Below are 27,329 nucleotides of genomic sequence, written 5' to 3' on the forward strand. Positions count from 1 at the left end.
TGGTGGAGAGGTTTGCTGTGTCCCATGTCAGGGACCGGTGAGGACCGGTGGAGAGGTTTGCTGTGTCCCATGTCAGGGACCGGTGAGGACTATGAAGGGACTGGTGGAGAGGTTTGCTGTGTCCCATGTCAGGGACCGGTGAGGACTGTGAAGGGACTAGTGTGGAGGTTTGCTGTGTCCCATATCAGGGACCGGTGAGGACTGTGAAAGGACTAGTGGAGAGGTTTGCTGTGTCCCATGTCAGGGACCAGTGAGGACCGGTGTGCTGTGTCCCATGTCAGGGACCGGTGAGGACAGTGAAGGGACTGGTGGAGAGGTGTGCTGTGTCCCATGTCAGGGACTGGTGAAGAGGTTTGCTGTGTCCCATGTCAGGGACCGGTGAGGACAGTGAAGGGACTGGTGAAGAGGTGTGCTGTGTCCCATGTCAGGGACCGGTGAAGAGGTTTGCTGTGTCCCATGTCAGGGACCGGTGAGGACTGTGAAGGGACTGGTGGAGAGGTTTGCTGTGTCCCATGTCAGGGACCGGTGAGGACTGTGAAGGGACTGGTGGAGAGGTTTGCTGTGTCCCATGTCAGGGACCGGTGAGGACTGTGAAGGGACTAGTGGAGAGGTGTGCTGTGTCCCATGTCAGGGATGGGGTGAGGACTGTGAAGGGAACTAGTGGAGCGGTTTTCTGTGTCCCATGTCAGGGACCGGTGAGGACTGTGAAGGAACTAGTGGAGAGGTGTGCTGTGTCCCATGTCAGGGACCGGTGAGGACTGTGAAGGAACTAGTGGAGAGGTGTGCTGTGTCCCATGTCAGGGACCAGTGAGGACCGGTGGAGAGGTGTGCTATGTCCCATGTCAGGGATGGGGTGAGGACTGTGAAGGGACTAGTGGAGCGGTTTGCTGTGTCCCATGTCAGGGACCGGTGAGGACAGTGAAGGGACCGGTGGAGAGATGTTCTGTGTCCCATGTCAGGGACCAGTGAGCACAGTGAAGGGACTGGTGGAGAGGTGTGCTGTGTCCCATGTCAGGGACCGGTAGAGAGGTGTGCTGTGTCCCATGTCAGGGACCGGTGGAGAGGTTTGCTGTGTCCCATGTCAGGGACCAGTGAGGACTGTGAAGGGACTGGTGGAGAGGTTTGCTGTGTCCCATGTCAGGGACCGGTGAGGACTGTGAAGGGACTGGTGGAGAGGTTTGCTGTGTCCCATGTCAAGGACCAGTGAGGACTGTGAAGGGACTGGTGGAGAGGTTTGCTGTGTCCCATGTCAGGGACTGGTGAGGACTGTAAATGGACTATTGGAGAGGTTTGCTGTGTCCCATGTCAGGGACCGGTGAGGACTGTAAAGGGACTAGTGGAGAGGTTTGCTGTGTCCCATGTCAGGGACCGGTGAGGACTCTAAATGGACTAGTGGAGAGGTTTGCTGTGTCCCATGTCAGGGACCGGTGAGGACTGTAAAGGGACTAGTGGAGAGGTTTGCTGTGTCCCATGTCAGGGACCGGTGAGGACTGTAAAGGGACTAGTGGAGAGGTTTGCTGTGTCCCATGTCAGGGACCGGTGAAGACCGGTGGAGATGTGTGCTGTGTCCCATGTCAGGGACCGGTGAGGACTGTAAAGGGACTAGTGGAGAGGTTTGCTGTGTCCCATGTCAGGGACCGGTGAAGACCGGTGGAGATGTGTGCTGTGTCCCATGTCAGGGACCGGTGAGGACTGTGAAGGGACTAGTGGAGAGGTTTGCTGTGTCCCATGTCAGGGACCAGTGAGGACCGATGGAGAGGTTTGCTGTGTCCCTTGTCAGGGACCAGTGAGGACAGTGAAGGGACTGGTGGAGAGGTGTGCTGTGTCCCATGTCAGGGACCGGTGGAGAGGTGTGCTGTGTCCCATGTCAGGGACCAGTGAAGAGGTTTGCTGTGTCCCATGTCAGGGACCAGTGAAGAGGTTTGCTGTGTCCCTTGTCAGGGACCAGTGAGGACAGTGAAGGGACTGGTGGAGAGGTGTGCTGTGTCCCATGTCAGGGACCGGTGGAGAGGTGTGCTGTGTCCCATGTCAGGGACCAGTGAAGAGGTTTGCTGTGTCCCATATCAGGGACCGGTGAGGACTGTGAAGGTACTGGTGGAGAGGTTTGATGTATCCCATGTCAGGGACCGGTGAGGACTGTGAAGGGACTGGTGGAGAGGTTTGCTGTGTCCCATGTCAGGGACCGGTGAGGACTGTAAAGGGACTAGTGGAGAGGTTTGCTGTGAGGACTGTAAAGGGACTAGTGGAGAGGTTTGCTGTGTCCCATGTCAGGGACCGGTGAGGACTGTAAAGGGACTAGTGGAGAGGTTTGCTGTGTCCCATGTCAGGGACCGGTGAGGACTGTAAAGGGACTAGTGGAGAGGTGTGCTGTGTCCCATGTCAGGGACCGGTGGAGAGGTGTGTTGTGTCCAATGTTAGGGACCGGCGAGGACTGTGAAGGGACCGGTGAGGACTGGTGGAGAGGTGTTCTGTGTCCCATGTTAGGGACCGGCTAGGACTGTTGTTGGAGTTAATGATGATGAGAGCGGTGGGTGTCGGGGAGGATCCCGCTGCAGAGAGTCTTGTGTCTGCCCCCTCTAGTGGGCGGTGTGTGCAGAGTTCAGGATGGGACTCCGCGAAGTTTGGAAAGCGCTGTGTGTCCGGCCGGTCCGCAGTGTGATAGGGAGGGAGATGCAGAGCTGCAGCCGCCTTCATGTGCCCATAGCTGCCCTCAGTACTGCCCTGTGCCCGGCACCCCTCCACCCCCACCACGCCTCTACCATGGGGGAGCACAGCGCCGTGCACAGCCCCAGCCTGTGATCCGATCCCAATTGTCGGCACTTGTTAGATGAGGAGAGAAGGGATCTGAGCTTTACTGGGAACCATGAGGACCAGGACTGGAGTGCTGTGCTTTGTACTGGGCACCCTGCTCATCCTACAGGAGGGTCAGTGCAGGAGGCTGCCCATGGACACTGGTCAGTGCGGACTGCCCAAGGCGGTGAGTTACTGGGATGGGTAGAGGGATTCCCCATCGGTCTGCCTTCTACTCTCTGTGAACTTAAATGACATCTGCGGGATTGCTGTGCATTGTGACCATTATGTTATGTGACCTTTTCCTCCAGGGACACTCTGCTGCTGAGTCACATAGGAGTTCATTTCATTACTGTCCATTCAGTTGGGCTATAGTATAAGTTTGCTATGTATTATTGCATGTGTGTGACCCTTATTTTATATTACTTAGATACCAATTATTTCCATCCAGGGACAGATAAGTCTGCTGATTTCATTTCTGTCCATTTGCTACTCTTATTTTATATGACATGTATGCCAAATCTTTCCATCCTGGGACACTCTGCTGCTGAGTCAGATAGGTGTGCATTTCATTGCTGTCCAACTACAACCTATCCATTCAATTGGGCAATAATATAAGATTGCTATGCATCGTATGTGTGTGACCATTGGCTAGTCTTTTATATCACATAGATGTCAATTATAATCATGCAGGGACACTTTGCTGATGAGTCTGTACATTTAATTACTGCACAACAGTGAAATGCTCGTAAAATTGGGTTCAAATATAACATTACTATGCATTGAATATACAGTATATGCCCCTTAGCAATTCTTCTATATGACACAGTTATCTTTTTTTTTTTTTTTTTTTACATTTTCCAAGGACATTTTGCTGCTAATTCAGATAAGCCCTGTCCATTTCATTACTGTCCATCTGTGATCCTTTAATTAATTTGGTTCATAATCTAACCTTGCTATCCATTGTATGTGTATGCCCCCAATGTTTAATATGCCATGACACATTTTTTCAACTTTTCCAAGGACTTTTTTGCTGCTTAATCTGTCCTTTTTTTTACTGCCAACCACAATATGTTCATTAAATTGCTTTGCATTGCATGTGTATACCCCATTATCTTTTTCTCTGTCTATTTCATTAGTTATTCAATAACTTGGGTGATAACATATGATGCATTGGATGTGTATGCTCCTTTGCCATCCTTTTATATGGCATAGTTATTCATTTTTCAACTTTTCCAGGAACATATTGCATCTAAATCAGATAGGACGGTCCCATTCATTACTGTTCAATATCAACCTGTTCATTACATTTGGTTATAACCTAACCTTTCTATGCATTGTATGTTAGTGTGCTTCATCTCATTTTTATGACATAATTCCCCAGTTTTTTCATCCAGGGACACTTTGCTTCTGAGTCTGTCTGTCCATTTCATTACTGTCCAACTGCTACCTGCATAATATTGCTATGCATTGTATGTGTATGGTATGCCCCTAAGCCAGGCTTTTATATGACAGTTATTCATTTTTTCAACTTTTTTAGAGACATTTTATTGCCAAGTTGAATTAACCTCTGTTCATTGCATTGGGGGTTATTTACTAAAGGAAAATCCACTTTGCACTGCAAGTGCACTTGGAAGTAAAGTCACTGTAGATCCGAGGGGGATATGCAAGGGAAATAAAAAAACAGCATTTTAGCTTGCACATGATTGGATGATAAAATCAGCAGAGCTTCCCCTCATTTCAGATCTACCCCTTAGATTTAGAGAGACTGCACTTCCAGTGCAAAGTGGATTTGCCTTTCGTAATTACCCCCAATGTGTTATAACATAACATTGCTATGCATGGCATCTTTATGCCCCCCCCCCCCCTTTTTTTTTGATTGATATAGTTACCTTTTTTTTAAAACTCTTACAGGGATACTTTGCAGCTAAGTCAGAAAAAATCTGTCCCTTTCCTTTATATCTAGCTGTGATCTGTTCATTCAGTTGGGTTATAACATAAGATTTCTATGTATTTTATGTGTGTGACCCTTAACCAATGTTTTATATGACATAACACAAGATTTACTGAAACGGGTGCACACAGAATCTGGTGCAGCTGTACATAGTAACCAATCAGCTTCTAACTTCAGCTTGTTCAATTAAGCTTTTACAATAAAACCTTTAAGCTGATTGGTTACTTTGCAAAACTGCACCAGATTCTGTTTACACCAATTTTAGTAAATCTCCACCATTTTTTAAAAACTTTTCCAGGGACACTGCCCTGCTGAGTCTGCCTGTCCCTTCCATTACTGTCCAACTGTTACCTATTCATTAAATTGGGTTACATGTCGTGCCAGTTGTAACCTACTCATTACATTGAAATGCACAGATATTTAGTGTCATAATTTGCATGAGAATGAAATATAAATGATAGGCATATACAGTATATATCTTAATAGCCTTAAAAGGATGGTGAGAACCGAGGCTGGCATGCAGAATTTTGTGCTCTCTGTGAATTTAGACCTGTTACCAGGGATGACCAAGAACAGGTTATAAATGGGGACTGGAACTGTAGTCAGGGGCAATTAACAACTATGTATCTTATATATATATATATATATATATTGAGAAAGAGAGTAGTACAAACATCTATCTATCTATCTATTTATCTACCTATCTATCATCCATCTATCCGTATCTACATGCGCACTACTATTTATAGAGAGATAGAAGGAGAGAGAGGGGGACATAGTAACATACAGTAAATATACAATACAGTCCATATATATATATATATATTATTTTTGTACCCCCAATGTGATCACTAAAACTGCTCAGCATTTTTTTTTAATACAAAAGTTGGAAATTGCTAATCAGCAAAGTTTGGGTATTTTTGTACACATTTAGCATATAATCAGCTATGTCTAATCAGGTTATTATGTAGCGTTCTAGGAATATGCTTTGCCATGTAGTGTAAATGTATTAAATGCTCAGCATTTAGTAGCTGTGTTTATTGAGCTGAGACTTTTGTTATACCATATACTAGATAGCTAGATACTGATTTATATATGGATGAATGGATAGAAAAAAAGATAGATAGATAGATAGATAGATAGATAGATAGATAGATAGAACGGTAATTATTTATATATGGATAGATAGAAAGAGAGACCAGATAGATAAATAGATAATGATTCATATATGGATGAATAGAAAGATAAAAGATAGATAGATAGATAGACAGATAAATAGATAGTGATTTATATATGGATGAATAGATAGAAATATAGAAAAAGATAGATAGATAGACCAGATAGATAAATAGATAATGATTTATATATGGATGAATAGATAGATAAAAGATAGGTAGATAGATAGATAGATAGATAGATAGATAGATAGATAGATAGATCAATAATGATTTATAGATAGATAGATAGATAGATAGATAGATAGATAGATAGATAGAATGGTAATTATTTATATATGGATGAACAGATAGATAAAAGATAGATAGATAGTTAGATAGATAGATAGATAGATAGATAGATAGATAGATAGATAGATAGATAGATAGATAGATAGATTGATTGATAATGATTTATATGTGGATAGATAGACTGGATAGATAGATAGATAGATAGATAGATAGATAGATAGATAGATAGATAGATAGATAGATAGATAGATAGAACAGTAATGCTTTATATATGGATAGATAGATAGATAGATAGATAGATAGATAGATAGATAGATAGATAGATAGATAGATCATGATTTATATATGAATGAGTAGATAGATAAAAGATAGATTGATAGATAGATAGATAGACCGATAATGATTTATATATTGATAGATAGATAGATAGATAGATAGATAGATAGAATGGTAATGATTTATATGTGGATGGATGAATAGATATATAAAAGATAGATAGATAGATAAATAATGATTTATATATGGATGACTAGATAGATAGATAGATAGATAGATAGATAGATAAACTGATAATGATTTATATATGGATAGATAGACCATTTAGATAGATAGATCGATCGATCGATAGATAATGATTTATATATGGATGAATAGATAGATAAAAGATAGATAGATATATAGATCGATAGATAATGATTTATATGGATGAATAGATAGATAAAAGATAGATAGATATATAGATCGATAGATAATGATTTATATATGGATGAATAGATAGATAAAAGATAGATAGATATATAGATCGATAGATAGATAGTAAAGTAGTACTATAAATATTTCTAGATATAGGTGAACACTTCTATCTGTGGGATGTATAATATATAAATCATTTATTTATACACATTGATTCGATCTGACTATTTATTTACAATTTTCTAGCCTAAAACGTGTTCAAGTGATAAATATTTTTAATACTGAAGAACTATAAGGGATCCATTTTTTAAAGTGCCTGTCCAGCAGACTTATCCCCGGAGAGTAGCAGTGTCTCTGTGACAATGATTGTACTTTTAGGAATCCATCGGAGTGATGTGCGGTGGGGGGCAGGGTGTACGGAAAGCTTTGATTCCAATCCTATTTATCAGGCCATGCACTGAGAGGATTCCGGCCATTATTTGCGCACCCCATGGTGTCTCTGAACTGGGAGTGACCGCGGAATGGGTGATGCATATGCAGAGGTGATTTCCTGGGGAAAGCTCGGTGTCATTTTTCTGGCGTGTTGATAAAAGTTATTAGAGCCTTAAAATGAGTACATTGTGACCGCCATCAACATGTCTTAGAGTAGTCATTGGGGTTGATTTACTAAAGGCAAATAGACCGTGCATTTTGCAAAGTGCAGTTGTTCCAGTGCTTAGTAAATGAGGAAAGTTTCACTTTGAAAAGAATACCCAATCGCATGCAAGAAAAAAAAAAACGGCATTTTTGCTTGCACATGATTGGATGATGGAAGTCAGCAGAGCTTCTGCTCATTTACTAAGCATTGGAGCAACTGCACAGTCTTTTTGCCTTTAATAAATCAACCCCATAGATGGAACATATATTGGTCAAGGTGAAGTGATCACAACAAGTCCTTTATGTCAAATAACCATACATTTTAGAATGTCAAATGATTACAAATGTGCAATGTTTGCCTAAACATTGTTATAATGTATTAGATATGGTGGGTTGATTTACAGTATTCAGAGGAGTTCTGTACAGCATGTTCACTTTCAAAATTAATTTTCACTTAGTGAATGCAAAGGAATACAGTAAAAATGCACTTTGCAAAGGATACACAATCGTGCAAGGAAAAGAAAAAACAAGATTTTGTCTCACACATGATTGGATGATCGATGTCAGCACCACTTCACCACAATCACTAAGATAATTGAAAGTTCCCCTTCCAAAAATAAAATTCACTTTGCAAAGCCATTATGTCACTGAAAAGTGTCCACCGACATCCTTCATACGCCAAGCAACGTGCCTCACTTCTAATAGAATTGGAATAAAATACTAAAATTTGAATTCAGTTAGTATTGAGGGAAGTCTCTTAGTATATGAAGGATGTTGGTGGAAGTGTTTGATTGATGGATTCTTAAACACTGATGACTTCCTAAAAGTAAGATCATTATCAGATAAGTATAGACACTACTACTCTCCAGAGATAAGACAGACCTTGTATAAAGTCCAAGCCAGTCACTTAAAACATGGATCCACTCCATTCTCCATTATTTATAAGAATTATCACTTGAACAAGTTTATAGATAGCAAGTTGTAATGAGTTAAATATGCAAATTGAAATGATTTTATATATGTAAATTATATAATTTACCTATAATACCATGTTAAAATATATAAGTAAATAGCTATATCTGTAAATGGTTATTGCACTATATCTATTGTATTTATGTTTGATTATATATTATATTAAATATTATATTTTAGTTTAACATTATTTTTATTATTATTTAATTATTTATTTTTATATTATTATTATTATTGTTATTTTCATATATTACTATCTATCTATCTATCTATCTATCTATCTATCTATCTATCTATCTATTTGTCTCTATGAGTGCACTAATATACATCATGTATATATATATATATATATATATATATATATATATATATATATATATGAATTTACATATGTTTATATATTATATGTATATCATTTTTTGTTATTATTATTGCTATTTTATTTTAATATGATTTATTATACATTTAATATTATTTTTTATTTTATTTTATTATTATTATATTATTATTATTATTATTTTATATTTTCTAATATTATATTTTTATATATTACTTTCTATATCATCTATCTATCTATCTATCTATCTATCTATCTATCTATCTATCTATCTATCTATCTATATCTAGTTGCAAGTTGTAATGAATCAAATATGCAGTTTGAATTAGTGTGTATATATCAATGTTTTTTTTTATGGATACGTTATTAGTGGTAAAAAGCAGCTAAAAAATTTGGTAGTAAATCTGTCCAGAAAACAGGATTAAAAATTCTTTTAATTGGTGGCTTTGCATTCTCATTTGTGTATTGTAGTTGCCCGTTTTTTTTTTTTTTGGAAAACCTTAAATATCAGATTTTACACCCAACTAGAGAATAGGGGTACCTGTCAGTAGCCAGTTTGTAATGCTAAGTGTGGATGTGGGATAGGATAAACTTCATGCTGCCTGTGACCTCCATTGGTGAGGAGTCTCTGCCAGAGTTCCTAGCTTTGACAGCCCTTGGTCTCACTTCTGTTGTTGCACTTTTCCTTCTGCTGTGTACTTAGTAATGTACAGCGCAGAAGAGGCCAATAATTCAACCTGCTTTTATAAAGGTGTATAAATCAAGCTGTCCATAAATGGATTGAAATTCAGCTGGTTTAAAATGGACGGGCTGGATTTCGATCCATCTATGGTCATCCAGCTCCACAGAAATCAATCAAACTAATCTGTCGATTGAGGTGATTGGAAAACTTTTGACGATCAGCGGCTTGCATCCAATTAACTTCAGCTGCTGTTTAGTATATGAGTCCTGCTGTCAGAATATGGTAGCACAGTGGGGAGGATTTCTCCATTCACCTTGCTTGTGTGGATGGGGGAATTTGTTCATATTTTTGGATCAACCCAGAGGCTGATTGAAAACAAACAATACCTGTATTACCAGTCTTAAGCTCAGTTCACACTTGAGCAATTCACCGCTCAACATGAGTATTCCCATTGTATCCTATGATGCCTGTTTACACCCAAATGTTGTATTGCTTGAAGCTTGACATTTGAAGTTCAGAAAAGTACAAGAGCTTTGTTGGGACAAATTTGCTAATTTTTAGCCCCTATTGTAAATCGTAACATGTGTTCTTCACACAATATCTTGTCTCTCCTTCTCCTAATAACTAGTTTTCCATCATTTACAAACAAAAAAACTCAAGACTGAGGCTCCTTTTCACACTAGCTGACCGATCGGGTCTGCCTGTTAGTTTTTCAGGCGGACCCGATTGGACCCTCCAGTCTCCTCTATGGAGCTCATAGACGGCCCATAGAGGTGAATGGGCTGTGTCTGCTCTGCATAAGTGGGGCGGACACGGAACAGCCATCTGCCTGCTCAGCAGGGATCAGTGGACAGATTCCCTGCTGATCAGGTAGACTCCAATGGAGCCCGCCCTGTGTGCAAGAGGTCTAAATATACCTGAAAAATGCATGTACAAGCACACAACTAAAATGCTACAAAAGCACTTGAAGAAGCTAATCTGTATTGTAAGCTGGCCATACATGGGTCAGTTTTTTTCCTTCAACCAGTGGCTTGAAGGAAAATAAAATGACCTGATTCCCCCATCCACGCATTCAGTGTGGATACAGGAATCCTCCCCCTGTGCCATTGTATTTGGACAGTGGGGAGCCTCCTCCATTGTCATAATGCACAGATTAACACTGCAGTCTATTGCCTGTGGTGCTGATCAAGTGAAAATATACAGACGGTGTGGTTGAACAGAAGTTGATTGGTAGATTGCTTCTGTTCAACCATGGTGGCTACACATGGATCCAAATTCTGACGGTCCCTGCTAAACCAGATGAATTTCAATCCATATATTACCAGCTCTAGGGACTTAAAAAGTTCCTTCCAGTGTCAGAAAAAAAAAATATATATACCGTATATACTCGAGTATAAGCCGAGATTTTCAGCCTCTTTTTTGAGGCTGAAAGTGCCCCCCTCGGCTTATACTCGAGTCATCGCCGTCTGCCTACCCGATCAGCGTGTCGAGCAGACAGACGGCGGACATTCTACTATTCAAAAGCCGCGCCTCCCTGTCTGTGATAGGCAGAACACTCAATTTCCCAGCAGTCAGTGGTCCGCCTATCACGGACATCCGCTCATCCTCATACTACGGACGAGGATGAGAGGATGTCCGTGATAGGCGGAACACAGACTGCTGGGAAATTGAGTGTTCCGCCTATCACAGACGGAGGCGCGGCTTTTGAACAGAGGAATGGCCGCCGAGGCGCCGACGAAGAGCGGCGATCCTGGCATGGCAGAAGGACGGAGGCTCGGCACGGGACGGAGGCACAGGACGACGGAGGCACGGGACACAGGTAGGCTGGACACACAAGGCTGCACGGACACACACACAGGGATGGATGGACACACACACAGGGATGGATGGACACACACACAGGGATGGATGGACACACACACAGGGATGGATGGACACACACACAGGGATGGATGGATGGACACACACACAGGGATGGATGGATGGACACACACACAGGGATGGATGGATGGACACACACACAGGGATGGATGGATGGACACACACACAGGGATGGACGGATGGACACACACACAGGGATGGACGGATGGACACACACACAGGGATGGACACACACACAGGGATGGACGGACACACACACACACAGGGATGGACGGACACACACACACAGGGATGGACGGACACACACACAGGGATGGACGGACACACACACAGGGATGGACGGACACACACACAGGGATGGACGGACACACACACAGGGATGGACGGACACACACACAGGGATGAATGGACACACACACAGGGATGGACAGACACACACACAGGGATGGACGGACACACACACAGGGATGGACGGACACACACACAGGGATGGACGGACACACACAGGGATGGACGGACACACACAGGGATGGACGGACACACAGGGATGGACGGACACACAGTAATGGACAGGCATGTCTCACCCTCGGCTTATACACGAGTCAATAAGTTTCCCAGTTTTTTGGGGGTAAATTGGGGGCCTCGGCTTATATTCGGGTCGGCCTATACTCGATTATATACGGTATATATTCGCCTAGGTGAATACTGCATCTGTCCCCCGCTGCTTCTAAGATTGAGAACTGAGAGATCAGAGACCACTGATCTCTTAGTTCTGTCTTCACTGAGCAGAGAGCCGGTGACTGTCAGTCACCGGCTCTCTGCTCTGCTCCTCCAGCTTGTTTATTGGAGTGCTGGGCTGTGGAAGGGTTGGGGGCAGCTTGCTAGATCTCCCAGTGGTTCGCTGAGAGGTTGTTCCAGCTTCCGGCCCAGACATCTGGGTGGATCCCAACTGTAACGCCGGGATCTTTCCTGAGCCTGGACCGGCTGAGTGATGTTATCTATCTATCTATCTATCTATCTATCTATCTATCTATCTATCTATCTATCTATCTATCTATCTATCTATCTATCTAGTTATCTATCTGTCACATCGCATACCATTTAACATTTTTGGAAGCAGCTGCAGGCTTTCCATAAACTGACTAACCATGCTCTGTTCTTTTCAGCAAGAAGAACTAAATTCCTTCTTGTGGACCGTAAAAAGAAACCCCCCTGCTTATCTCTTTGGAACCATCCATGTACCGTACACTAGAGTTTGGGACTTTATACCCCAGAACTCCAAAAAAGCCTTTCAGGAGAGCAATAATGTGTACTTTGAGCTGGACCTGACGGATCCTTATACCATCTCAGCACTGGCCAGCTGTCAAATGCTCCCTCAAGGGGAGAACCTGCAGGACGTTCTGCCCAAGGACCTCTACCGGAGACTCAAAAGGCACTTAGAATATGTCAAGTTAATGATGCCTCACTGGATGACCCCAGACCAAAGAGGCAAGGGTCTCTATGCAGATTATCTGTTTAATGCCATTGCTGGGAACTGGGAGAGGAAGAGGCCTGTGTGGGTGATGCTGATGGTAAACTCTTTAACGGAAGCGGACATCAGGTCTCGAGGAGTACCTGTCTTGGATTTATACTTAGCCCAAGAGGCAGACAGGATGAGGAAGAAGACCGGAGCTGTGGAGAGGGTGGAGGAGCAATGCCACCCTCTCAACAGGTTAAACTTGTCCCAGGTAGGACCCAGAATTTCTTTATTAATGTTGCTTTTGAAGTTAACTCATGTGATGTTTTGTAAGCAAATGTTTCCCTATTTGTGAAATGACATGGAAGATTCCTGTTCATTTACCAGCTGCTCAAGCTGCAAGATTAAACACCACAATAAAAAAATAGTTATTTTTGAATGCTGATTTTCATAAGGACCTTAATATTTTGACATTCCTAAATACATATTACAACTCTCTCTCTCTCACTTAATCATAACAAAGGACACTCACATCTAAAGCGTTCAGTGTGAGCATTGTGTGATACATGCCATTTTTATGTCATACTGTAGAGCAGGGGTGCCCAACCTTTTGAAGAGCAAGGGCCACTTAAGCGACTTGGTAACTGATCGCAGACCACAATGAGTGGATCGGGCGGATGACAGGTCCATGTACATTCCGCATATGCAGAGCGGACACAGATGCAGCCCCCACTCTACTCTATGAGCCCTCCGTTCCGCCCAGATGGAAGGTGACAGATCCCCTTCTGTTTTTTTTTTCTTTTAGCGGATCGGATTGAAGGTAGGCAGGTGTAAACGGACAAAAGTCTGTTTACATTTGCCGCTCCATAGAGGTGAATGTAGGGTCTGATTGAGTTGGACTGATCGTGTGAAAGGGGCCAAAGGCTGCTTTCACACTGATGTGCTGTGGTTGACCCAGAGCAGTGCACCTCTGGCTTTCCTGTGGGTTAGCGACACTTTGCCATAGAATTCTATTATATGCTGTAGATGTGGCACATTTTCTTAAAGCTCACCAAACCTGTAGGTAAAAACAGAGGTCTATGGCTCAGTGCAGGTAACTTGCAGGTGCACTGCACCTGAGGATCAGTTTGAAAGCAGGCCGGTAACCACTGCAGAACAGATATGCCCATATATACACTGTGATTATAGTATTAAGCATACCTTTAACAGTCTTCAATTCGGGTATCGCCAGCTTTTGCTTTTAGTGCATTTGGTATCACTCCGCCTGTGACACTATACAGGAAGCATCATCTCTAAGGGAACCACTGCTAAAACCATTTTCAGTGGGAAAAATGGCACCTTCCATTGGTGGTCAGTGGGAAGAATCCCTCCTTACAGTGGTGCTCATGGTCAGAATACCAGTTGGTGTCATTCCACTCTGCCCAATGGTGTTGGCCTTAGAACTATGCAGGCACTATCACATGGGAGGTCAATCAGCGACAGCACAAGGAACCTCTTAAAGAACCCTAGCTTAGAATGCCTGAGCTAAGGCTATGTTCACACCTATGTGGGTTGTGGTTGATGTATTTTACCAGTGCATTTATTTATTTTTTTGACACATGTATTTGTTGTGCTTCGCGTTTTTGGGAGGTGTCTGTTGTCATGCAGGAGAAACCAGCAAAAACGCATCAAAAACGCAAGCACTGCATTTTAATGCTTTTCTTCTGCATTTCCATTGAAGTCCATGGCACCTAAAATACAACCAGCTGCAGCCAAAAAAGTCTCAGACCCTTTGTAAAAAGGGTTGAAAACGCATAGATGTGAAAATGAGCATGTTAAAGGGACTGTAGTGCATTTCTAAAAAACTGAAAATGCACTGCAAAACACATGGGTGTGAACCAAGCCTAACTGATAACAGTGCACCACATGATGTTATTAGCTGATAAGATTTCTGGCAGGATCAACGGCCATTTTTTTGCATTTTTTAAAGGGATATAACAAAATGCTTTTAATGGTATAATTAAATGACCAATCATTGCTGAGGTTTTTATACACTTTATATTTAAACAATATCCGAAGCACAGAACAGGTGACTTGCTACTGCTAAATGATTTAATGTGGCCATATGGCCAGTTTAAGCTCTGTAGCGGTCACAGGATCTGCTGTAGTTATGCTCTTGGTGTCAAATCCCAAATTAAAGGCACCCATATAGTAAGGTTTCCGGGTGGTTCTATGTGGACACATGGGCAATGTCACAGAACGAGACAGCAACGCCCAGCCTTGACCTTATCACGAGTGACACAATACATACGCTTTTCAACAATCTGGATTTTATCATCATGCATGAATGGGAATTCTCACTAACAGAAGGCTTGTTTCATTGATACTTTTTGAAAGTGGGAAATAATCTAGCATTGTACCCCCTTCCTCCCTCTGCAGGGGTTATCTAAACAAAGCCTATTAACTATGCAGACCGTGTTGATAATGTTGCATAGGCAGGTGATAAAAGTCGCTATATCATGTTCATTCCTTTGAAGGTATTGTTGAATTGTTTGAGTTTTTTTGCTTTTTGATATAATTTATCCCTATACAATCATCCTGGTTTCTGCTTTTCATGGGACGGTATCAGATAATTTGTGCTTGGGTTTAGAGCTGACCACTGGCAGAAAATAAAATAACGAGAACGATCATTGGCACAAGCAGGGATATTTCCTTCCTGATTTTTTTTTTTTTTTTCTCGTTCAAAGATTTTTATTGGATGATCAACAGAAAATAACAATTATAATATATCAATTAAGAGTCATTTAGCAATTGTACGTGAAATAAAAAAATAGAATACAGGTTGAAACATTGCAATGATGAAATGACACACAAAGGAGAAAATTAATCAGTTAATCAGTTAACTTTTTTTTTTTTATGTTGTTTTATCAAAAAATAATCAATAGAAATTATGCACAGGCATACCCCACTTTTAAGTACACAATGGGGTTTATTTACTAAAGCTGAAAAGTGCAAAATCAGGCTCACTTCTGCATAGAAACCAATGAGCTTCTAACCCCAGATTGTTCCATTAAGCTTTGGTAATAAAACCCAGAAGCTCATTGGTTTCTATGCAGAAGTGATCCTGATTTTGCACTTTTCAGCTTTAGTAAATAAACCCCATTGTGTACTTAAAAGTGGGGTATGCCTATATGTGCTTTTTTCTTTATTTCACATAGTTAGGTTAAAAAAAAGACCATCTAGTTCAACCATAAAAAAAAATAATATCAAACAGCCCCATATACCCTATCCTATACCCACAGTTGATTCAGAGGATTTTGAAACATCAGTTGGACATTTGGTGGTGTGAATTAATTTTTATTTTTATTTTTGGGGGTTTAGGTTTACTTTAATTGCTTTTTTTTTATGTTTATTTTATTTTTTGTTTTGTTTTGTTTTTGTATTTATTTATTAAAGTTTATAATCTTTTTAACTGATTAACTGTTTTATGTTATTTTTACAGTATTTTTACAGTATTTATATAAATACTTTTTACCGTATTTATATAGCATGATTATTTTACCAAAACATATTTAACAAGAGATGCGTCTGTTTTTGCCTATCATTGCCTTCCTGCTTGCCATAGGTGTGCGCACAGGGTGTGCCAGGTGTGTCTTGGCACACCCTAATCACCCTGTGTGGTACATATTCTCCTTTTTAGACCCCTGATATTTTGCCAAAGCTCCCTAATGGGACTCCTAAAAAATGGTTAGACAATAATTAAATGATCAAAAAATAAATAAATAAATAAAATAATAAAAATAAAAACTACTGACACCGTCCATTGCCCTACTGACACTGTCGGTGTATATATGCACAAGCACACACACGCATATGTGTTTGAGGATGTGTTTAAAGTATATGTCAACCCAGAATTTAATATTCCTGAAATGTGCCGGCTGTACCATGTACTTGTATGAAAATGTATCCTGTTCTATTTGTATTGCTTCATTTGTCTGAAATACCTGGTGTCCCTCAGCTTTCCTATTAAAATCTGATCAAACTAGGCATGAGAGCACAGCGTGGTCAGTTTTCTACTCTAGTGCTCTACTCCAATGATCAAACTGGTGCTGACATACCCCCCCCCTGCCCAGCTGTTCACTGAGAAGACCAGTGTGCTACTGCTTCTTCTCCCCCAGCTCTCTAAGACCCTAAGATCAGGTTAGAACAGAGAATATATGATCACCTATAAAAAGGGAAAAATAAGGTATTTATAATGTTTTTATAGGTATACACAAATGTTTTGCCTTTAATATCTATATTAAACTGATGGCTTGTCTATATTAAACTGATGGCTACATATCAGTGTCCATTAGTGCTACATATCAGTGTCCGTCAGTGCTTCATATCAGTGTCCATTAGTGCTACGTATCAGTGTCCATCTGTGCTGCCTGTTCTATCAGAAAGCGGCTACCCATCAGATAATGCAACCAAAGTGATGTTCCGTCGCGGGCCATCTTGGTACACCCACACTCATCCGCAGTAAGCCTACAGTCAGAAGGTGGCAAGCGGACATATTTTACACCCACCGGAGTCTTGCATTTCACACTTATTTTTACCAGTAAACTCCGCTTATATAGTGAAATATAGTATTTTGAAATCCATCTGACTGTTTTGATGTTCAATTTTAAAAGCAGCCATGATCTGTCAGATTAGCAAACCTGTGAGATCAGCAGGCTTGCCCCTACTTTTAAAATTGAACATCAAAACAGTGTCACGGACGTCCAAATCCTGTATTTCACTATATAAGCGGAGTTTACTGGTAAAAATAAGTGTGAAATGCAAGACTCCGGTGGGTGTAAAAAGATGTCCGCTTGCTGCCTTCTGACTGTGGATGAGTGCAGGTGTACCAAGATGGCCACAACAGAACGCCATTTCTGTTGCATTATATGATGGGTAGCGGCTTTCTGAACACCGCCTATCAGTGCCCATCAGTGCTGCCTATCAGTGCCTCCTCATCAGTGCAGCTTATCAGTGCCCACCAGTGCCCATCAGTGTAGCTTATTAGTGCCCATTAGTGCCACCTCATCATTGCCCGTCAGTGAAGCCTCATCCGTGTCCATAAGTGCAGCCCATCAGTGCAGCCTAATGATGCCCATTAAAAAAGCCTCATCACCGCACATTAGTGAAGAATAAAAATGACTTAGGGCTCTTTCACGCGGGGCGGATCCGTGATGATCCGCCTCGTGGACATCCGCTTGCTCAGCGGGGATCGCTCCTGTCAATCCCCACTGAGAAGGAAGATGACAGGTCCATCTCCGCACACTGTGCAGGGATGGACCTTTCAGAGCGCCGCTCTCCCCTATGGGAGATCGGATTATGATGGACCTCAGAGTCCGTCGTCACCCGTTCCGATGCGATGACGGATGGAAAAATAGTTTTTTCCTCCGTCACACTTTTTCAGATCGGAGCTGGTCGGATGTCAGCGGACATGTCACCGGTGACATCCGACGCTCCATAGACCTCTATGGAGCATCCGTTTTTTTTTTTTCAAAATTTTTTGGTCACTTTTCATTTGTTTAGCAAATAATAAAAAACCCAGTGGTGATTAAATAGCAGCAAAAAAGCTTTATCTGTAAAAAAAATAAAAATAAATAAATGATAAAAATTCCATCTGGGTACAGTGTTGCATAACCGCGCAATTGTCATTCAAAGTGCGACCGTGCTGAAAGCCAGCACCCAGCAGGCAAGTGTTTCTTATGCCGCGTACACACGGGCGGACAGTCCGCTCGTGTGTGGGCTTCAGCGGACTTTTTCAGCGTGCAGTCTGGCGTACTAAGTATTTCGGATTTTTCGAAATTCTGTCCGTCGTACTTTGGTTTCAGCGGACAATCCGCTCGTCAGTAGGCTAGTTCGACGGACTAAGAATGGCGCATGCTCAGAAAGGATTTACACGGCGAAAGGTTGCATTGCTGTGTATTCGACTTCCTATTTCTAGTCCCGTCGTACGTGCTGTACACGTCATCGCGCAAGCTTTCGACGGACTGTTTGTGCATCCGTGTGTGGTCAAGTCCGTTCAGTCGAAAGTATGACGGACTGTCCGTCGGATTGTATGACGGACTAAGTACGCCATACAGTCTGCTCGTGTGTACGCGGCATTTGTTTCTTAATGAAGCCATAGAAAGTATGACTGGGGACAGAAGAAGCGCACCATTAAGTTAGCATGGTATAAACCGAAAGGTGCCCCATCTTTCCCACCCCAGTAAGTAATAATTTCTTTTTGTGTACATTGGTGTACAAAGTATCTCGTATTCGCTTTCTTTGGCGCAGTTCAGCGCCGGGTCATTGACACATCCTCATAATGTTTCCCAAGACCCTGGTATGAACGTGTTACCATGGTATGTATATTTAGTAAACTGTTCTGTGTGGCTTGTCTGTTTATATACAGTCTCAGCACGCAGCATGTACTATATACATCTGGGAAGCAACAACAATGCGTGCGCAGAGACAAGTTTACAAATTCCCTGTCACAAGCCGACAGACTGCAAACACGCCAACGCCGCGCAAAATACACAGAAGATGTCATTATTCGGTTTTTGGATTAAAACAGCCCCAACAAAAATAGCAACACAACTTTTCCTGACAGCCACAATCCATTAAAGTCTCTGTCTGGTCAACATTTTTTTTATTCCCCGCAGCATCCCCCTTCTCTGTAAATACCAATCTTTTTTTTTTTACTTACCTGCCCCAACAAGTTATGCGGTCCTCTTCTTTAACCCGATAAAGTCATCACAGGTCTTCATTTAAATGGCCAGATCTGAGCTGAGGGTGACAACGCTGCAGTGAATTCAATGCAGGCCCTGCAGCGTTGTCACCCTCCTGAAGGAAGACTGGTGGACTAGAACAGTTACCAAATATTTATGGCAGAAAAAAGCCTCATTTGGAATAAAATAAAGAATTCACATTTTTGGATCTAATCCTGTTTTAAAATTTGGTGATAAAATGAAAAAAACTTTGCTTGCGAAAGGCAGTGCTCTGGGCTTTCTTTGGTAGCTGGTCATGGTGGAGGGAGCCACAGCATTGGTCTTAAGCCGTGTACACACGATCGGACTTTCTAAAATGGTCGGCCCCTTTCACACGTTCAGGTCCGCCTGTCATTTTTTTAGGTGGACCTGAACGGGCGCTCCATGCAGGTCTATGGAGCAATGGTTGTCAGCAGTTACCATGTCCGCTGACATCCGATCCACTAAAATAAGACATATGGCGATACGTTCGCATCCGTCCTGGCGGATGGGATCGGATGAGATCTAATGAAAAATGAAAAACTTTGCTTGCAAAATGAGATTTCTTTGCTAGCCAGTCATGGTGGAGGGAGCCACAGCAGGACAGATGTCTATTGTCGGATTTTCTGAGCGTGTGTACACAAGTCCATCAGACAAAAGTCCAGAGTACAAACACGCATGCTCGTAGTTTTTAATATCAAAGATACAACTATGTTGGTGTCCCTTGTTAATTTTATATTGTATTTTATAAAATGCCTACTCCCAAACTGGTATTCGAAGTAAAACACATAGCCAAGTATTATTCTCCACAATTTTTTTTATTGTGCATTAAAAAAATAAAACAAATAAAATTAGACATGCTATCTGCCAATAGAACTTAACCAAAAATTCAAATATATAGAAAATATACCAAATCAAATCATTATTTAACCCAAAAAATAATGTCAAAGCTATAACTCCATTATATTATTATTATTATTATTATTATTATTATTATTATTATTATTATTAATAATAATAATAATAATAATAATAATAATAATAATAATAATCATTTCTTTTGTGTTAGGGTTAGGGTTTTTAGTTATTTTTATTTTTTTTAAGGGGTAAGGGTTAAAGTTAAGGGTTAATTATTTATTTATTGTTAATTTTATTTTTTATTTAGGAAGACAACAGGAAAGTACATAGTAACTAATAAGATAATAAAGCCAACAGAAATTTGCATCATAGATACAATCATAAATCAACATTACAGTGGAATGTCCCACTTTATCAACTTCAAAGTCATTTACCGACTGCCTTTTTAATTTTTATACTATATGTTATAACCCAGGAAGGGGGAAAAGGGAAAAAAAGGGACTGCTCACCCGAGACCGAATAGGCCTGATTTTAAAGAGTAAATCCACTTTTGTAGAGAAAAATCCATCCCCTCTGGGTGATCTATGTACATTGCAGGGATTTAAACAAACTTTGTCACACATTCCTACCTTTTGTTATTCTGAAGAAACAGCTGTTTGTGCAAACTGAATGTTATTTTATATTTATCAATCAGCTGCTGCACTTGCAGGGTTCTAATTGGGAAAGTGTCAGGGTCTGCAGATGTGATTTCCATTTGGGAGTGAAATTTTTGTTGCAGGGAATGTCCAAAGTCTGACTTGTATCTTGTATCTGCAGACTTCTGGGAAAATCAGTGAGCCAATCACATGAGCAGGAAATACATTTTTTAAAAGGCTTTCCTTACACCATCTGTGTACAGAACACCCCCAGGCTGCATGTTATAGAAATTTCCAGTGGCTGCAGGCTGAAAAGCAAAGACAATTTTTAATAACATAATTAGAATGTGACTTTTGTAGCAATTGTATATTCTGTATTATATATATTTTTTTATTTGCTATTTTTTTATTTATTTATTTTTGTTCATGAAAGTGGAATTACCCTTTGTCTTAAACAATGGATCTATTATGAAAAAGGAAAGGGGAAGAGGATAAAAGAGAAGAAGGTAAAAATAGGGGGGATCCACACTATGACACCATAGCGCTCAGGGGTATTTGGTAAGCCGGACAGGTAATATACTGTAAAATGGTATCATCAAGTCTCCGTCAAAACAGGAACATTCTGCCAATTCTACCTTAATGAGATTGGGGAATCCTAAAAACACAGACAAAACAAAACAAAGGGCACCATCACAAAAATGCATACTTATGGTACAGACTACTTTGCTCTGATGAAGAGGGTGTGTCCATCGAAACACGTCAGCGGTAGTTGACACATGTGGGGACACTGAGTGTTACGCTTCTGGTTCACCTTTCTGTTTCCTGAGTTATATACTACATTTTTATACCTTGGCTTTTGTGAGTATGTACACCCTTATTCAATAAATTGAGACTGTAAAGCACTAGGCCTATGCGCCCTTTGTTTTGTCTAAGAATGGGGGGAGGGGATATAAAGACTTCAAAGAAAAAAAAAAGGAATAGAGAACGGGGGAGGGGGGAGTATAGGGAATATAGAAGCGAAAGAAAGAAGAAAGGGTGTTGCGACTGCCCTCAGGGCTGGGACAAGGGGTGGGCAGGAGGTGAAGCTGCCCTGGGCACTGTGATATCATGTGAGGTAGGGGCACCACAGTGATATTGGGGGGCATATGTGTTGGGGGGAGCGGCAGGGGGTAAGTATTGTTCTAGGAGGGGAAATTGGGAAGGGAGGTGCTAAGAGTGCTGATTTAGGGAGATTTGTGTTGGCAGGGGAGATGGTGGAAGAAGATGTGTGCTAGGAGGGGGAATTTGTGCTGGGAGGGGGGATTTGAAGTGGGGGGGGGGGAAATGTGTACAAGGAGGGGACATTTTAATGGTAGAGGACTTGTGCTAGGAGGGATTCATTTTTGGTGGGTGGGCATTTGAGCTGGGGGATTTGGGGGATGGGGGGGCAAATATTTGAGCTGGGAAGGGGTATTTAAGCAGGGGGGTGGATTTATGCTGGGAGGAGGGGGGATTTATGCTTAGGGGGGATTTGTGCTCAGTGGTTTTGTAGGTAGAATTTTGCTGCCAAAAAATTATCATACATCTTGGGGGGGGGGGGGGGACGCAGTTCGGCATGTTCGTCCTGGGCTCTAGATAACCTTGTCCCGGCACTGCCTGCCCTCCTCTCATCCGGTCAACCACATGCTAGCCCTGTTTGATAACCCTTAAAAATGAACGATCATGGTTTTGATCACTCACCAGCAAGATCTCCCAGTATTCAGTTGACCATATCATGTCAAGAATCATGGTTCTGCTAGAACCCCGATTCCTCTTTATCTTATAATTTGGATAAAATGCCTCCAACACCAAAGCGATCCAACCATGATGGAGCATCCTATCTATGCTAATTAGCTAGAAAACGTGCTCTAGCGGAATTGCTAGGGTTGTTGGTTCGAATTCCAACCATGGCACTACCTGTATGGAGTTTGCATGTTCTCCCTGTGCCTGTGTGAGTTTCCTCTGGGTACTCCAGTTTCCTCCCACACCCCAAAGACATGCTGGTAGGTTCATTGGCTCCTGTCTAAGGTGGCCCTAGTATGTGTATGTGAGTTAGGGTCCTTAAATTGTAAGCTACTTGAGGGCAGGGGCTAAATGTACAATATATACAGTATGTAAAATGCTGCGTAAATGGTAGGTGTTATATAAGTACCTGTAATAAATAAATACATTAGGACACTGATCGGAAAAATGTTGTAACCCTACGTGGTTTTGTTGAGGTGGAAGGGAAAACCGGGGCGTTAAGGGAACATATTCCAGCAGCTGAAAAATAAACACAACTCCATTGAAGTCCCCCTTTTTTTTTTCATTGGGAACTAATATTGTCAGGGGAAGGGCGTAAAAATCGTATCAAGTTACATAAATATATATAACGTGTCAATCGTACATCCGAGTAGAATTTAGGAGGACAATTTTCTGCAAAGGTCACAAACTCTGTCACAGCCAAAGAAAAACACGACTGGCAGAGAACCAATGTTATTTGAAACCGTCTGTCTGGATGTTGGTAATGGTGATCAGAGGGATACGGCTTACCGTGCGCCCGCACGCCAATTATAATAATGACTGGCCTGTCATATCTGCTCCGGATTGGACGGCTAGTTCTCCTGGTGACTTTTGGTTGAGAGGTCAAGTACACCTGGCTATATAGAAATGGAATCTGTGAACATTTCTTTCTCTCAATCCGTCTGCAGAACATTTTTTTTTTTTTTTAAGGAGTTATGTTTAAAGGATATCAAATCTCAAGAGCAGAAGTTTTTATATACTGCAGATTACCGATCCTAAAATGCGGTGGCTGCATTGGTTTTCTTTTTTTTTTTAACAATAGATTTTTATTGAGTTCCACATGTACATGTAAAATATAGAGCATTACTTACAGCACAATAAAGATACAAAGTGGGTATCAAATATTGAAACTTACTAACGTAATATTGTTACTCTTGCTTGAGCTACTTATAAGAACACAGAGTAATGCCCCATACACACGGTCGGAAAAAGTCTGATCGGATTATGTTGTTGGAAAATCCGATTGTGTGTGGGCTCTATTGGGCTTATTCTGTCAGAATTTCCAACGGAAAAAGTTTGAGAGCCGGATCTAAAATTTTCCGACAACAAAATCCGATTGGACTTTTTCCGATCGTGTGTAGAGAATTCCAATGCACAAAGTGCCACGCATGCTCAGAAAACATTTGGAGACGAAAACTATTGGCTACTGGCCTCTACATAGTCCTGTTGTACGTTTTGTACGTCACCTCGTTCCGAATGATCGGATTTTACAACAACTTTGTGCGACCCTGTGTATGGAAGACAAGTTTGGGCCAAAATCCGTCAGTTTGCATGTTCTCCCTGTGCCTGTATGTTTTCTGGTTTCCTCCCACACTCCAAAGACATGCTGGTAGGTTATTTGGCTCCTGTCAAAATTGTCCCTAGTATGTGTATGTATGAATGTGAGTTTGGGACCTTAGATTGTAAGATCCTTGAGGGCAGGGACTGATGTGAATGTACAATATATATGTAAAGCGCTGCGTAAATTGGCGCACTATATAAGTACTGGTAATAAAAAAATAAAAAAATAACTGAGGAATTTCTAATTATGGAGAACACAAAACATGCAGAAGAACAGGAACTGAGACAGTATAACTTTATAGGTGGACTGAGACTTTAAATCCTAAATCCGGGAAGTGAGAAAATAATAAAATATGTCCCCCAGCAGACGAAGGATCTGATCATTATCTTCTTTTATCTTGGAGTTTTACTCCCCATAATCTAGGGTTCCATGGTCTCCATGGTCTGCCTTCTCTCTGGTTCCTTTTGTGCTGACGGGTCTCTCAAAGTCACTTTTATTGGCAGCTTCTGACTGGTCTTGCCCCCTCCCCTCCCTTCTGCATCATCATGGTCAACGGAGGACCATTGGCCATGTCCCATTATTATGACAGGACTACTGGTCCCGTATTGTATGGGAAGACATAAGAGGGGAGACCACATCCCAGCACTGGAGAGAAGAGAACTGGACTGCTAGATATTATGGACCAGGAGCTACTTTTTGTTAGCCCATTCGCTGGACAAAGTGAGCAAAAGATTCTATATCAGCTTGAAAGAAAACATACATATCATCTTTAACCACTTGCCGCCCGCCCACCGTCAATTGACTGCGGGACAGTTCAACTCAGTGCACTGATTACTTTAGAGCGCCACCAGTGCCAGCAACCCATGCTAACCAGTGCCAACCAGTGCCAGCAATCAGTGCCCAGTGCCCACAATCAGTGCCCACCACAGCCAGAAATCAGTGGCCATTAGTGATCCTTGTCAGTGCTGGCTTTCAGTACCACCTATCAGTGATGCCCATCAATGCCCATCAGTAAAGCCCATGAATGCCCATCCATGCCACCCATGAATGCCCATCAGTGCCTATTAGTGCTGCCCATCAGTGCCCCCTATCAGTGCCCACCAGTACCACTCATCAGTGCCGCCTATGAGTGCCTATAAGTGCAGAATATTAGTGCCTCCTCATCCATGCCGCCTATCAGTGCCCACCAGTGCCCACCAGTGCCCATCAGTGCCGCCTTTGAGTGCCTATAAGTGCAGAATATTAGTGCCTCCTCATCAGTGCCACTTAATCAGTGCCCATCAGTGCAACCTATTAGTACCCATAAGTGCCGCCTCATCAGCGCACATCAGTGAAGGAGAAAAATTACTTATTTACAAAATTTTCCGACAGAAATTAAGAAAAACTTTATTTTATTCAACATTTTCGGCATTTTTTTTTAGGAAAAAAAAGAAAATCCCAGCAGTGATTAAATACCACCAAAACAGATACAGATTGGCAGGGACTGATGTGAATGTACAATATATGTAAAGCGTTGTGTAAATTGATGATACAGTAAGTACCCGTAATAAAAATAAAATAAGTGTGAAAGAAACAGACAGCAATGTAAACTGCACATGCATACTTTATATCTGAGCGACGGCGACAGTCATTGTAGTTGCTGCTGCTACTACAGTGATTTCCAGGTACTGCGCAGAGTGGCCGCCTTTCTGCATAGTAACCAGAGGGGGTCGCTCAGTTGGCACTGCCACCATTCACGGAATGACTTTTTTTTTATGAATAAAAGGCATTCTGTGATTGGATGAAGGGGAGACCATGACATCACCTCCCCACCTCTCCACTTCATCCAATCAGAAAATGCCTTGGGGATGATTTACACAAAATCTGGTGCAGCTGTTCATAGAAACCAATTAGCTCCCAGGTTTTATTGTCAATGCTTAATTGAACACACTGTTAGAAGGTGATTATTTATTATGCACAGCTGCACCAGATTCTGTGTTCAACAGTTTTAGTTAAAGGGCTTGTAAACCCTCATCCTATGCATTAAGGTGAAAACAACTGTCAGTCACCACCCCAGCTCCCCCATTTTACTTACGTGACCCTCTTTATCTCTTCAGCAGGGACACGCTGTCCCTCTCTGCCCAGGGTTCTCGGCTCTTGATTGGATAGATTGATAGCAGCGCAGCCATTGGCTCCCACTGCTGTCAATCAAAATGCGGGCTCGAGGGGGGCGGGGCTGAGTCCGGCATTCATGTCTGTGGAATCAAGTGCTGGACGCGGGAGAGCGCCCGCAAGGTAACCTCCTAGGGCAGTGATGGCGAACCTTGGCACTCCAGATGTTTTGGAACTACATTTCCCATGATGCTCTGGTACCTTGCATTGTAGTGGAGCATCATGGGAAATGTAGTTCCAAAACATCTGGGGTGCCAAGGTTCGCCATCACTGTGGACCTAGGGGGTTATCTGATGCAGGGAGGAGTCGTGAGAGCCACCGAGGGACCCCAGAAGAGGATGTTCGGGGCCACTCTGTGCAAAATGAGCTGCACAGTGGAGGTAAGTATAATATGTTTGTTATTTAAAAAAAAAAAAACAATCCTTTACAATCACTTTAATCTCCCCCTTCTATTCATTTAAAAAAAATATGAGGTGTTCTGTGAATGGTGCCGATGCCAAGCAAGCGACCCCCTATGGTTACTATGCTGAAGAACAGCACAGGACCCAGAAGATAGCAATCACTGTAGTAGCAGAGACTACTGTGGTGACCGTTGCCTTCCGCAGCGATCGCTCAGGTCTGAGATATGCATACTTTTATTGATCCAAGCTGGAATAATGTAACTATCCAATAAAAATCATACACAAACTTTAGCTCTAAAGGTGGATATTAGCTTGT

At 41.9% G+C, this 27,329-nt stretch overlaps 1 protein-coding gene across 1 annotated transcript in view; it reads left to right on the forward strand.

Moving 5' to 3' along the window:
* Positions 1-2,609: 2,609 nt before the first annotated feature.
* Positions 2,610-27,329, forward strand: part of TRABD2B (TraB domain containing 2B) — a 407,815-nt gene continuing 383,095 nt past the window's right edge. The window contains exons 1-2 of the mRNA XM_077450287.1: positions 2,610-2,977; positions 12,578-13,138. Coding sequence (XP_077306413.1) covers positions 2,864-2,977; positions 12,578-13,138 — 675 coding nt within the window. The 5' untranslated portion in view covers positions 2,610-2,863. The remainder of the gene's footprint in view (positions 2,978-12,577; positions 13,139-27,329) is intronic.

This window comes from Lithobates pipiens, unplaced genomic scaffold (assembly GCF_037356315.1).
Source record: "Lithobates pipiens isolate NorthernLeopardFrog02 unplaced genomic scaffold, aLitPip1_a1.2 Scaffold_23, whole genome shotgun sequence".
NCBI classification, from domain to species: domain Eukaryota; kingdom Metazoa; phylum Chordata; class Amphibia; order Anura; family Ranidae; genus Lithobates; species Lithobates pipiens.